General features: G+C 41.3%; 1 protein-coding gene and 2 long non-coding RNA genes across 3 annotated transcripts in view; 2 read left to right on the forward strand and 1 right to left on the reverse strand.

Annotated features, from left to right (window-relative positions):
- Positions 1 to 880, forward strand: part of LOC138983745 (uncharacterized) — a 1,275-nt gene extending 395 nt beyond the window's left edge. The window contains exons 2-3 of the long non-coding RNA XR_011461247.1: positions 502 to 600; positions 809 to 880. This is a non-coding gene — a long non-coding RNA (uncharacterized lncRNA). The remainder of the gene's footprint in view (positions 1 to 501; positions 601 to 808) is intronic.
- Positions 1 to 15,000, reverse strand: part of LOC138983746 (tenascin-R-like) — a 22,877-nt gene that overhangs the window by 6,452 nt on the left and 1,425 nt on the right. The window contains exons 2-5 of the mRNA XM_070357054.1: positions 12,768 to 12,907; positions 7,488 to 7,701; positions 7,125 to 7,270; positions 6,377 to 6,662 (exon numbers count right to left, since the gene is read on the reverse strand). Of these exons, the coding sequence (XP_070213155.1) occupies positions 6,377 to 6,662; positions 7,125 to 7,270; positions 7,488 to 7,701; positions 12,768 to 12,907 (786 nt within the window). The remainder of the gene's footprint in view (positions 1 to 6,376; positions 6,663 to 7,124; positions 7,271 to 7,487; positions 7,702 to 12,767; positions 12,908 to 15,000) is intronic.
- On the forward strand, positions 1,260 to 2,893 carry LOC138983744 (uncharacterized). Its single transcript, XR_011461246.1, has 3 exons — positions 1,260 to 1,569; positions 1,892 to 1,989; positions 2,686 to 2,893. It is a non-coding gene; the product is annotated as an uncharacterized lncRNA (long non-coding RNA).

Raw genomic sequence — 15,000 nt, forward strand, 5'->3', positions numbered from 1 at the left:
AGGCAGTGTTACTCATTTCGATCAGCTCGTTTTCGTATTTTTTGTGCATTACGATCATGTAGAATTATTGGAATCAAAGCAGGAATGACTAAGGCATGCAAATGCGTTGATTTTGTCGAAAGTTGCACAGTAGTTAGCTAGATTCTTTCTGTTGAGTTTGTTTGTATGACTGAATTTCGTCTTCAAAATCTTACCACTTCTGTGATTTTCATTGTTTGTTTAGCTCATCGGCAGGAAAATCGTCAGGCAAAATATCAATCTGTTGAATGAAAACGTTAAGAATAAGATAAGGGATGTTCTAACATGTATCTGCTTGCAAACACAAGCGCAAGGCCAGATCTATCTGCTTCATTTACTGCCAGATTTTCATTGAATTTTCAAACTGACTCGTTTGCAGACTCTCAAATTAGATCCAGTGTTTGCATTCTTAGATTCATGATTGACCATGCAGGCTGTTTACGATGATGACGTTGTGTTTGTTTATGCTGATGCAATCTGCAGATCAAAGGGGACTGACCACAGGCTGACCCAGTGATCAATACAACTTGTGTTTACCACTCAACATTTCCTTCCACCTATAACTCAAGGGCAAAAATAAAGGTACATGCTTGTGGATTCATTATGCAATTCATGTCTGTGAAGATCAAGATAGTTGTGAGCTTAGTTTAACTGATTATGCTTCTTAATATCAGCACCATCCTCACCCCATAACACTCTCATGTCCAACTAGCACTGTAGCCAACCTTCAACCCTGCCCCCACCCCCCTATCCTTGCCCCCTCTCTGCATAATTATGTTCAATTTTTCAGAATGACCTTGTTATCACTCCAGCGTCTGACCATGGAGTCTACAGGCCATAGTCACAGATGTGGTGGGATCAAGAGGATAACACAATGATCAAGGTAACTTTGCAAATACTCAAACAGATCTAAATGCAGAAGGTGATCCACAAACATGTTTGCTTAAACATTACAAGGTTACACCCAGAATAACAGCTGGCCTTAGTTGCTTACTAACTGCTAGCAACAAAGACCCTCTCCCCCCTTCCACCTGCAACATATATTTTCATATCCATATCATACTTTTCCATTGCCTCTTATGTTGTATAACTGTTGATATTTAACAGTAACAAGTTTTTGTTTCCAATCAATGGCTCTGCATTTACCCTGTACACACACACACACACACACACACACACACACACACACACACACACACACACACACACACACACACACACACAAACACACACACACACACACACACACACACACAAATATATTCACAATCTCTCTCTCCCTGTTTTAAATTCAGTCATTTGAATCACTAACACTTAACTGGGGTTCAGTTACTGAATCTGTGATAGTGTTATTTGGAGTAAGATTGATAGTGTTATTTGGAGTAAGATTATTGACTTTTTTGCTGCGCCTGTTCTTCTTACTGTTTTTCCTATCCACATAATTCGTTTTGTCCATTAAAATGCTGGTTTTTGTTTTAATCACTACAGTATGTGTCCATATAGTTTACGCCTGAGATGTGATGGGACCAAAAGGTTTCCAGAATGAAACAGGTAACTTTTTTTTTTTTACCTGATCTTTGTCGTGCAGAAGTTGGTTCACATTATACATTGCAGTGTTGTTGTCTTCCAAATACATTAAACATTGTACCAGTCATTACATTTAAATGACAATGCTGACTAATATCAAACCTCCCCCGGTTCCCCAACTAGCCTTCTCACATCCGCCCCCCCCCCCCCCCCACCCCGTCCACCCCCCCCCCCCCAACTCATTAGATCACGAACACCACACTAATAGAATCATATATACTGTTGCTGCTGCTAAAAGTTGTTGTGACTTGTTCTTCCTCTGTGTGTATGTTTTGTGTTTCCACAGAATGCAGTTCTTCCATGCGCCTCAACGTCTATAGATCTATGGAGTCTACAACATTGTCTGAGATGTGATTTGCGCCACAGCATGTCAGAATGATCAAGGTAACTTTTTAAACACATATAGCTGATCAAACTGAAGAATTCAAACACACAGTTTCAGTGGGTTTCGGCATGACTAGTCCCGAAAGATGCTATTTTGTAGGTGAAATGGTCTGACTTTGGTTGTCTTTCGAAAAAGAATCCAAATTCGGGGATGGACTCAACAGTTCGAGGTTTAAAATGGAGCGGTAGACCAACGAACCCGATTTAATTCTTCAAGATTGATATTTTTGGGGTTATTTGAAGGACGTAGTATACCATAAACAACCTTAGACAATCAGTGACTTGAGTACAGCCATTACAGGCAGGAGGAGGGCATCCCCATAGAGGATTGCGTTCCTGTCATCGGTTAATTTTGCGCAAGTGTGACTCTACCATGAAGGGGTCATTTTTCCAGTCAATCGTGTTCGGCGAATATCTTCATGGTTGTTGTGCATGAATTTCACTTTGTTCATCACCATTCCACGAAGTTTCCTGTTTGTAGGTTTCATGGTCCGATTTTTTAGCTTCTTTCAAAAGTGTTCCAAAGTACCCCTCCATTTAACCTGTAAACTCACAACTTTGTTGACCTTCGTCATGCATAAGCTGTAGTTAATAAACACCAAATGATAACTAATTCGGTCAACGGATGTAGAAATTATAAACACAAAAATTGGTTGAATTGTGTGTGTGTCACCATCTATGTTTGTATTTTTGCAGGCAGGCAGGGGTGGAGTTGTGATGATGCGGCGCCGGTTGACTGAAGACACACGAACCAGCATTCTTCGGAAGTGTTTGGATCACAAATCAACATTATTTCACATTGAATGGCGGCAGACATTTATGTATATATTCTCAGCTCAGACGTGTGCTTTGAATTCGGATGTTTAAGAACAAGAGACAAACTTGAATAAAGCCTTACGAAGTACATGATTGTAACTGGAGCAAAAGTGTGTGTGTGTGTGTGTGTGTGTGTGTGTGTGTGTGTGAAGTGCAACAGTTAACAATGACGATGAGACAGAATGCTAAAGCACAGATCCTTTTATTTAACAATCTATATCGTCCTCCTTTTTTTTTTTAAATGTTGCTGTGTTGACAAACGTTCTCCGAGCAAACGTCTATCTAATGTTTTTGTCATCACATTGAAAGAAATTCTTCTGAGTAGAATGAAGCTGAATTAAAAGGTAAAGAAAAAAAAGACCCATTGCTCAAAACATTAAGAAACAGGATGATTTTGGTTCGGTCGTGGACCTAAAAGCATTACCGAGGGATTCATTCGAGGCCAGTGTATCAGTGCAAATTGAAAATCTGTGAAACCTCAGATATAACTTTATAAAACAAACAGAATTTTGATAAAAATAACCAAAATTCACAGTAGTTTTTTGTTTTTTTGCATCTCCCTCTTCACCCAACCCCAACCCTAATTGATGTGCCCTAAAAGCGCTCAAAAACAGACACACGTTAGTTTTTCGCCTCAGTGCTTATCCACATTTACAAATATTGTATCATTTATTTTTGGTCACTGCCCTTCCCTTTTCTGATAATTATAGTCAAGATTTCTTTAATTTCCCTTGGATTCCCGGTGGCTCCACGGTAGACACCATGATCAGCGCATGCGCACTAAGGCCACTCAAGTCACTTTCCCGAATCTATTTATAACCTCCGACACAGTAGGGTAAATGACCGAGACGGCTTCGTGCACCGCGACCAAGTGGGAGGGAGAGACCCAAGTCGGTTAGCCCCCAAGAAGGTGACAACTCTCACCAAGTTACCACCCAATGGTTGTCACCCGCTTCGATCTTCGTGCACCTCAGCCCAGGACACTGCGGTGACCTTCTAAAAATAGTAACGGAACGGGAATATCCGAAGCTGCTTCTCATACCGTAGTGCACCATACGAAGGAAGGGAGGTAAACGCTGAAAACACTGGAGAAGATAAGGAAGAGCTACTGGTAGTGGATCCCGAAAAAAAAACCAAAATCAGTTCAGCGCTGCGCGCTGAGAGCACGTGTTGAAATATCTCATCGACCAGGTTGTGTCCCGGGTGAACGTGAATATGGCCACCAAATTTGAAACAGATCCATCGAGAACCTTGGCCGCGCATCGCGCACAGGAACAGACACACAGACACACAGACACAAGTCGTATATATATATATATAGATATATACGACTTGTGTCTATCTGTGTGTCTGTGTCTTCGCGATGCACGGCCAAAGTTCTCGATGAATCTGCTTCAAATTTGGTGGGCTTATTCACAGAGACCCCGGACACAACCTGATCGATGAGATATTTCAACACGTGCTCTCAGCGCGCAGCGCTGAACCGATTTTCGTTTTTCACTGCACGTTACTATTTTTAGATCTCCCTTCCTTCGTGCGCCGGCGTCAATCCATATTCCCGTTTGTACGTTACTATATTTAGAAGGTCACTGCACGTTACTATTTTTAGATCTCCCTTTCTTCGTGCGCCGGCGATGCCGGCGTACACCCGGCAAAGCCGGGTCCCCGGCGACGGCCGGGTATTCGGCTCTACTTCTTCCTGGCGAAGCGGGTAATCATCTAGTATAATATATATATAGAAGCGGCTATTAGGTTTCACTGTGTCTGTTTGGATGTTTGTCCGTTGTCCCACGACAGTTTAGACTTGTATCTCTGGTACTTAATTGAGCTCAAATTTGGTGAGTAGCGTGAAATTGTGGGGCCTAGGGTGTGTGCAAAAAATTAGGTTCCTAATGTGAGTCAAACATGAGATTTTAGCTTTACACGCCTTTACGCGCCCAGCCAGGGAATTTTGGTTTTTTTAAAGGATTTAAAATGAGGATGCGTGTCTCAACGTAACACTTGACGTCGAAGAAATGTGCTAGTGAGACTTGAGACCTTTATTCACGAAGTATGGGTGCTTTTACAAAGCATGGGTGTGTACACTAGTCAGATAATATATATTTTTAATTCGTTTCAGTTGTTTTCAAAGACGTTTTCAATTTAATGTGAATGTGTACGTCAAGGTGTACGTCTGCGTTTTAAACATCTTAACTTGACACCCCGACAAGGCGGCTCAATTGAAGGTTTCACATTGGGACGCGCGTCTCGACCTAACACTTGACGTCGAAGAAAATGTGCTCGTCAGACCTGGGACCTTTATTCACGAAGCATGAGTGCTTTTACAAAGCATGGGTGTGCACACTAGTCAGATATATTTTTTAATTCGTTTCAGTTGTTGTCAAAGACGTTTTCAATTTAAAGTTAACGTGAACGTCAATGCATACGTCTGGGGGTTGAAGCATCGTCCCGCGGCGGTCTAAATGCGTGCAGGTTTTTGTATACTCTAAGAGAGGCTAGATTTTGAAGAGTATATTACACAATAGCTCAATCGGTAAGAGCGCTCACGTGGAAAGGCGAAGGTGCCGGGTTCGAATCGCGTCATGGCCAGAACATTTTTTAGTTTATTATTTTTATCCGAGCATGCAGCTGACTATTGCTCGTTTTCGATCAGCCTGTACAAGTTAGATTTTGATTCAGAAAACAGCTGAACTCATGGATTTTATATTAGACTTAGGTTGTTCAAGCCTGTAGTTTTTAGTTTAAATGCGGTATGTTTGTGTTATCTGCTCCAGAGATGTATATTTCCGAACTTTTCAGTCGCTTAAAGTAGTACCCACAAAGTGTACCTTCTCAACCAATGAGCTATCGAGGATTCAGGCTTGTTGCTGGGAGGTTCTTTTTTTGTGGTTGCTGCATGAGTATTTACCGAAAAATAAAAACACTCCTTCCAGTTTACAGAAGAAAAGAAGCAGAGGGGGGAATAACTGATAATAAAACAATAGTGTTGTGGCTGCAGATGTCAACATGTGCGACATCAACATACTATTTTTTGTTCTCCCTCTTCCGTTCATAATTAATATTCCCCAAACAAAGACCTTTAATAACCTGACGATTTGTATGAAGTATGGTACATAAGCCTATGTAGGCATGTGATCCTGAAAGTTTCATTGCGAACAAGGGGGTCAATTCTGAAATACAGAGTTTGTTATCATTATACCCCTGTAGTCACAACCCTTTTTGACAACAGTGACTCACTTAGAACTACAAAAAACAACAACCTATTTTGGACAGAAAATTGATGTGGCTTTCTTCCCCCATGTAAAAGTGGCAAGGTTGTGCCTATCCTGAATTTAAATCGGTATTTAATGGGTACCTTGCTTTTTCCGGGCGATTTTGGCTGTACCCTTACTTGAGGGCGGTTCATGTGACCCTATCAAAAGAAAACTTTGATCCGAAAAGTGTGACTGATAGCCAGGTCGAATGCCTTTCTTGGCACAGACAGTTAAAACAAAATGATGCGGAATATAATGTGTGTGCAAAATCAACGAATTAAAATAAAATGTATGTATTTGTATGTGAACATGCCTACCTTGAAACATGAAGTCAACTGTCCTGTTAAGATCGCCGATCAGTTTTGATTGGCGTGAACTCGTCTCCTGCAACTGGGCCTCCAGAAGTAACAACCTGACGTCGTTGTCGTGCACGTAGAGTTGGGCTGCAGCCTTCAGCGTGGAGGTAGCGGTCAGACAGCGGGCAGCGGGGGCGGAGGGGGACAGGTGACAGGAATAGTTGCCTCCCTGGACAGGGCTGGACAAGGACAGGACGAATGAACCTTTGTCCTGGTAGCTGCTGTTCCTCACCTCTCCAGATGGCGTCTGCCAGAATACATTCGACATGAAAATAACTTCAAAATCAAAAGTAAACAACTGGTAAGCCAACGAAAATGCACACGGAAATCGTGAAGGTGGAGAATAGAATGCATCAACTGTTCTCACAACATCTGAAATAAGCTGACGTTCTGTCGTGGGAGCTTGGTCGTGCTGTGTGTTCACTGTGACAACTAAATGCCACAGTAGTAATACGACTATGTGGCTCTGACGACATGTATAGAATATATTACATATTAATAGATGTTAACAGACAGACAGACAAGGCACACACACACACACACACACACACACACACACACACACACACACACACACACACACAATGACACACACACACTCACACACACACACACATACACACACACACATACACACACGCGCACGCACACAGACACACACGCACACACACACACACACACACACACACACACACACACACACACTGACCGTCCAGACGACACCAACAGGGGGGTGACCAAGGTCCACAAAATGACCACAGTATAGCGGTACTATCCAGTCCTCTGTGACGTCATCACGAACCACGTCACTCAGTGTGACGTGTAGGTCGCCATCTTGCGTGGCTGGGGGGGTGTCTGCAATGAACAGCGTCTGTGCTAATCAAGGTCACCACTACCACAGTTAGTTATAAACTACGAACGCTTTTTTTCTTCACTGATGATTAATACAAACATGTTCAATTTACATTTATGAATATAGTAATCATGTTGAATGGCACTTCTTCGCCTTCGCCATTGCTTGCTTGTAGTTGATGCTCATGATTGAAAGCCATCACATGAAACAGCCAATTACCGGTAACAGACAGCGTCACCATCCTCCCAACTGTAACAAGATTCGAGTCTGTCTGCAGAAGCTGCACTTGCACAGAATAGTCGCCGGAATCCTGACTTCTGGCGTCATGTAAGGACAGTCCCGCGTTGGTTAGAAAACCAAACTTCTTCTTTTCCGTCGTGTAGAAATGTCCGTTGTTGGAGGTTGCAATTTGAGTCTTTTCCTTGCCAGGTGCCTGGGGAAATATTATCTGTTTTATTTCATGATATTGGATATTAACAGCTATTGTGTTTTCAGCGTAGCAATAGGGTCCGATATTTAGACGAGACAAGTATAATGCCGACGAGTCGAAGACATTATATAAGAGATATTATACTTGTTCGAGTCTAAATATCGGACCCTATTGCTACGCTGAAAACACAATAGCGTTTATATAGCTATTCTGACATTATATTCTGTGTTAAAATCATGTTTTTGTCAGCAACAACTACCAGAATGGTCCATGTCGTTGATTGCAGAGGACGCATGTATCCTCGGAAATCACCGAACATGAAAAAACCCACGGAGAAGACTCGAGATAACCGGATGTTTAGCATTACGTCAATATGCTAGGAATCATATGACGTCATGACGTATCATGCTTGCTTGCGTATATATGTTCTGCGCGTTCTTAGAATCCGGTTTCATTCTAGAATGGACCGGGTCCAGGTTGGAATTCTAACCCTGCGCAAGTACAGGGGTGCCATTCTAGAATGAAACCCTTGTTGCTGGTCCATTCTAGAATCGGCCGTGCGCAAGGTTGGAATTTGGGTCCAAGTTGGAATAGTCATTTCAGTTAGACTATCACACATCCAAAGCCACAAATGTGGATTTTCTGTTTGTTTTTGTTTTTTGTGTGTTTGGTTGGGGTTTTTTTCTCGGGTTTTTTACACTTTACTCAAAGACATCGTGAATTGGGATTGTGATGTTCTGAAAGTGATTACGATTTTGAGAGACACTCAGCACTGATCGCTACGAACGGAAATTTCCGGACTGACAGTGTTTTGCCGATCTCGCGTGTAACTGGATTTTCTGTTTGTTTTTGTTTTTTGTCAGTGTTTGGTTGGGTTTTTTTTCCGGCTTTTTTTTACACTTTACTCAAAGACATCGTGAATTGGGATTGTGATGTTCTGAAAGTGATTACGATTTTGAGAGACACTCAGCACTGATCGCTACGAACGGAAATTTCCGGACTGACAGTGTTTTGCCGATCTCGCTTGTAACTTTTAATCTTATTCATATACATGAAGAGTTTGAAACGTGGGCATATCACAGTTTGGAAGGTAGGGATTCTGATAGATTAAATAAAAACTGTCAAACTTTTAGGCATGGAATTCCCCTTTGAGAGTATTTGTTGTGGTAGTACTACTACTATGAATTGCTTTCAATGTTTTCCCATAATATTATAAAACCAGACAAAAGTTGTTGTTGATTTCTGTTTTTGTTAATGTCAACTTTTTTTTAAACCTGTGACAACAGCTCTATAACTCACTCTGTCCTTCTGTTGGTCTGTCTGTCGGTTAGTCGGTCTGACCGCCTGTCTGTCTGTCTGTCAAAAAAATTGTCAAAAAACCGGACATTTCCGAGAGGGAGACAGCGCTGACATTGCAAGCGGCCGCAACCGGCTCTCATCACAAAAACAACTGCCCTGCAAACATTACCGCCCTGGTAGTCCCCCTTGCTATGGTCTGCCTTTGTTTATTACTCAGGAGTGTCAACTTTCTTGACATGGCATCGCAAGATCGCCAAAGGATTTTTTTCAGGGGTAGACAAATCAGCCCCATTTTATCAAAGGGAAGGTGCAGGTGGAGATAATTCAAGGGAAGACAACTCTGTCTTACCTACAAACATTACGGCCCCCTTTTTTCACTCTCGCGATGCTTCACGCATGGTTTCATTCTAGAATGGCACCCCTGTACTTGCGCAGGGTTAGAATTCCAACCTGGACCCGGTCCATTCTAGAATGAAACCGGATTCTAAGTTCGCGCAGAACATATATATATATATATATATTCTATGTTCGAAAGTCTGACTTCTGTTGGGGATTCGCGAGATGAAGACTGCGGTAAATTTGTAGATAATAAGAGAACAAGGATTGTTTCAGAAGAAACGTGCACTAAACAATGGACGTTCTATGTGACAGGAGAGTTTGCTGATTTTGTGTTAAACATTGGAAAGATCGTCTGCTAGAATCAGAAATAGGCCTAGGTCGCTTCAGATTGCAGCTTCTTGAACTTTGCAAGGTTTGTTGAATTTTACACGTAATGTTTGCCATGTACAGTAAGCAACAACAAGTCGCGTAAGGCGAAATAACAACATTTAGTCAAGCTGTCGAACTCACAGAATGAAACTGAACGCACTGCATTTTTTCACCAAGACTGCATACTCGTAGTAATGTTCCGTCAGTCCACCGCTCGTGGCAAAGGCAGTGAAATCGACAAGCCAGAAAAGTGCGGTAATGGTCGCGCTGAGTAGGATAACACGCTTTTCTGTATCTCTATTCTTTTTAGCGTACTGAGTTTGTTTTTAATCCAAACATATCATATCTATATGTTTTTGGAATCAGGGACCGACAAGGAATAAGATGAAATTGTTTCTAAATCGATTTCGGACAATTAATTTTAATCATAATTTTCATATTTTTAATTTTCAGAGCTTGTATGTAATCCAAATATAGCATATGTATATGTTTTTGGAATCAGAAAATGACGCAAAATAAGATGAAATTGTTTTTGGATCGTTTAAAAAAAAATTAATGACAAGTTTCCGATTTTTAATGACTAAATTCATTAATTGATCTTTAAGCCACCAAGGTAAAATGCAATACCAAAGTCCGGCCTTCGTCGAAGATTGTTTTACCAAAATTTCAATCAATTTGATTGAAAAATGAGGGTGTGACAGTGCCGCCTCAACTTTTACAAAAAGCCGGATATGACGTCATCAAAGACATTTATCGAAAAAGTCCGGGGATATCATTCCCAGGAACTCTCATGTCAAATTTCATAAAGATCGGTCCAGTAGTTTAGTCTAAATCGCTCTACACACACACACACACACACACACACACACACACACACACACACACACACACACACACACACACACACACACACACACACACACACACACACACGCACACGCACACACATACACCACGACCCTCGTCTCGATTCCCCCCTCTACGTTAAAACATTTAGTCAAAACTTGACTAAAATAATCGGGCAGAGCTACAAAGAGAAATCCTCTTTACATGTCACCAGTTAATCGCATCCGGCACATCCGTATCATTTCTCTGGGTCCCCTCTCACGTAGGGGTCCGGGGAAATGAACTGGCGGATGTCGCTGCCAAAGAAGCGGCGGAATCTAGCCCAGCTAACACTAACATCGGCTACTCAGTAACCGAGTTCCACAGTAAAATTCGTAAACTCATTCGAAGTCAGTACGTAACATCTCTGTCCTATCAACCCATTGATATGAACGATCTACACCCCGATCTCCCAACAAACCTCCTCACTATCTTCAGACGCCTCCGTGCCGGCGGCTGCCGCTTCCATATCTTTAACAAGTCCTGCCATTGTGGAGAACCCTATTCTTTCCAACACATTTTCGCTCCATGCGCTACAAATAGAATTACCTTTAAAACCGTATATTATGACCATATGCAGCTCCATGGTCTGAGTCCCCAGGATTATTTGCGCAGTAGCAGTTCTCTAGGCTGGTCACACAGCTTGCTGCTGTGCCGACTGGTCAGGGACTCGGACATGGGGCTGTGGGTATAACTCTAAGCCCAGATTATCACATCAGCGTGTTTCAGCTTGAGGTCGAGTGGCTTCCGCCATCCCTCCTGATTCTAGCGACTACCCTCAAGACAACATATCCTCACCCTAGGCTCACTAGTCGCCAAACTGTACATATTTTTATTTTATTTTATTACCACGGCCTTCGTGGCTTACACCTTAATCCTTTTATTTTTAAAAAGTTTTGAGATTTATTGTTCGTGTTCCTCTTACTTGCTCATCTATTTGCTTTTATTGGTGATCCTGAAAGGTTCCACCTTTTAACTCGTTTTGATTAAAAAATCATTTTACAAACCCGCTATTCAAGATATAGAATACAGACTTATATATATAATGCTTACCAAGAAACATCTTAACTACTTTTCATTTTAACGAATTTCACAGAGCATTATCATCTCAACCCCACCCCCTGCCCTCCTCTCCTTATTCTTTTTTTTTTGTTTTTGTTTTTTTTTGTAAGCGGACAAACACTCAAGTCCTTAATGGCTCAAAACCGTAGGACTTTTAATATTAATTTTAACTAAGCACAGAAGTTCTGAAATCTAGATCGCCAAACAAGTATCAGAACCATCAACAAATCGCGTCTCACACTATCAAAACATGTCGAAAATGGGTCCGCCTGAAATTTAAAGCGATAATATTAAGCAAAAATGTGTCTCTCTTCGCTCCAAGAGTAATACATTTCAGGTTGGGGGTTGTAATTATGTCGTCTATTTATGACTATCCGGGGAGAGAGAGAGAGAGAAAGAGAGAGACAGACAGAGACAGAGAGTGAGAGAGAGAGAAAGAGAGGGAGAGAAAGAGGGAGAGAGAGGGAGGGGGAGAGAGAGCGGGAGAGAGAGAGAGGGAGAGTGAGAGAGAGAGGGAGAGAGAGAGGGGGAGGGAGAGAGAGAGGGAGAGAGAGGAGGAGGGAGAGAGAGAGAGGGGGGGGGCGAGAGAAAGGTAGAGAAAGAGAGAGCGAGAAAGACAGAGGAGAGAAAGAGAGAGAGTGAGAGGGAGAGAGAGAGAGAGAGGGAGAGAGAGAGAGAGAGAGAGAGAGAGGGAGAGAAAAAGAGAGCGACAGAGAGAGAGAGAGAGAGAGAGAGAGAGAGAGAGAGGGGGCGAGAGAGGGAGAGAGAGAGTGAGAGAGAGAGGGAGAGAAAGAGAGAGAGGGGGAGAGAAAGAGAGAGAAGGAGAGAAAAAGAGAGGGAGAGGAAGAGATGGATAGAGAGAGAGAGAGGGAGAGAGAGAGAGAGAGGAAGGGATAGGGAGAGAAAGAGAGAGAGAGAGAGAGAGAGAGAGAGAGAGAGAGAGAGAGAGAGAGAGAGAGAGAGAGTGCCAGAGTTGAGTGACTTTCATTGCATAGAAAGCTTGAGTGAAATGACACGGGAATGAATGTTTAACTTGGATTGCAAAAACGGGTGCATTGATTATTTTGTCGAGTTTATTAGAGATTTGTTAAAGTGTAGAAGTTTATTGGGCGAACCTGAAAGCCCCAGGCCAAGCTGAGAAGAGTCTCTCCATCTCCCTTGACGAAAGACCAAGGGATGGACGCGATGCCTCCGACACATGACGTGATGTTCGCCTTGTCTGCAGGGCCTCCGTCCCACTGGATCGCCTCCACCGCTGTACAGTGAAAACGTGTCTCAATTACTCCCAATAATATGCATGTATTCACACCATGGTAACATTTTGTACTGTCTGCAGCTCAGGTTTACTAACTTAAAAAGCTTAAGACTAAAGGTTTTGAGGGAGGGATGTTCAAGGACTATAAAACAGCTTTTGCGACTCTCGTGTTTTATGAATAGCGTTTCAGTATGTTATGTGAGAGGACTGCGCAAGTAAAGGGAAAACAAATGCGATTTATTAAGAGAAAGAGAAAAACCGAATATAGGATTAGATAAGCTTGCATGAATCATATATGCATGACGAATTTGGAGAGAGAATGGATTGGAATAGTGTGTCATTTTTCAGTTTCCTGTCGACGCAAAGTCTCTTCTTACAAAACAAGAGGCGAAGCCTTGAGGGTCACATTTGAAAACTTCATTTTGTTTCATTTGGTGAATATTTCTTTTCCTGATATTATTTCAAAGGGCCAATAATCGGCAAAAGTGAATGACTGTCTTGAAAATTTAGAAGATGAGAATATAACTGTTGGTGATTGTAACTGTGTTAGAAAGATAGATACAGTATTGTAAATTGTGAAAAGCGAATAATGTGTTGATGTGAATTTTTCACAATTTTTGAAGGGTAATGATTAGAAAGGGTAAAGACAGGTATTATTGACCTGGCTTTATAATTAAAATATGTTTTGTGTAAGAAGTATGATTCCACGCCTATATCGTTGAGGAAACAATGTATTTGGAACAAGGTGACTTAACAAAAACAGATATACAACCTATTTAAGACTATTTTTGTTTCAATTATTTATGTTAAGAATGTTTTTAATTTAATGGAATTAGTGTTTTTGTTATATTTAGTCAAGTTTTGACTAAATATTTTAACATCGAGGGGGAATCGAAACGAGGGTCGTGGTGTATGTGCGTGTGTGCGTGTGTGCGTGTGTGTGTGTGTGTAGAGCGATTCAGACTAAACTACTGGACCGATCTTTATGAAATTTGACATGAGTGTTCCTGGGTATAAAATCCCCGAACGTTTTTTTTCATTTTTTTGATAAATGTCTTTGATGACGTCATATCCGGCTTTTCGTGAAAGTTGAGGCGGCACTGTCACGCCCTCATTTTTCAACCAAATTGGTTGAAATTTTGGTCAAGTAATCTTCGACGAAGCCCGGACTTCGGTATTGCATTTCAGCTTGGTGGCTTAAAAATTAATTAATGACTTTGGTCATTAAAAATCGGAAAATTGTAAAAAAAAATAAAAATTTATAAAACGATCCAAATTTACGTTTATCTTATTCTCCATCATTTGTTGATTCCAAAAACATATAAATATGTTATATTCGGATTAAAATCAAGCTCTGAAAATTAAATATATAAAAATTATTATCAAAATTAAATTTTCCAAATCAATTTAAAAACACTTTCATCTTATTCCTTGTCGGTTCCTGATTCCAAAAATATATAGATATGATATGTTTGGATTAAAAACACGCTCAGAAAGTTAAAACGAAGAGAGGTACAGAAAAGCGTGCTATCCTTCTCAGCGCAACGAATACCCCGCTCTTCTTGTCAATTCCACGGGCACTGCCTTTGCCACGGGCGGTGGAGTGACGATGCTACGAGTATACGGTCTTGCTGCGTTCCGTTGCGTTCAGTTTCATTCTGTGAGTTCGACAGCTACTTGACTAAATATTGTATTTTCGCTTTACGCGACTTGTTTCATTTAAATTGTTTTGTCAAAAGCTAGGTTATAAACCATCCAGACAGTTTGAATATACTTCATCACTTTTCACATCACTTTTCACACATTACCACACTAATATTATTTATTTTAGGATTTAATTCAAGTTAGTGTCTAATTAATTGTGATGTTCAAATTCAGAGTCTTTATACATTTAGTCAAGTTTTGACTAAATGTTTTAACGTTGAGGGGGGAATCGAGACGAGGGTCGTGGTGTATGTGCGTGTGTCTGTGTGTGTGTGTGTAGAGCGAATCAGACTAAACTACTGGACCGATCTTTATGAAATTTGACATGAGAGTTCCTGGGTATGATATCCCCAGATGTTTTTTTTCATTTTTTTGATAAATGTCTTTGA

This window comes from Littorina saxatilis, linkage group LG13 (genome assembly GCF_037325665.1).
Source record: "Littorina saxatilis isolate snail1 linkage group LG13, US_GU_Lsax_2.0, whole genome shotgun sequence".
Classification (NCBI taxonomy): Eukaryota; Metazoa; Mollusca; class Gastropoda; order Littorinimorpha; family Littorinidae; genus Littorina; species Littorina saxatilis.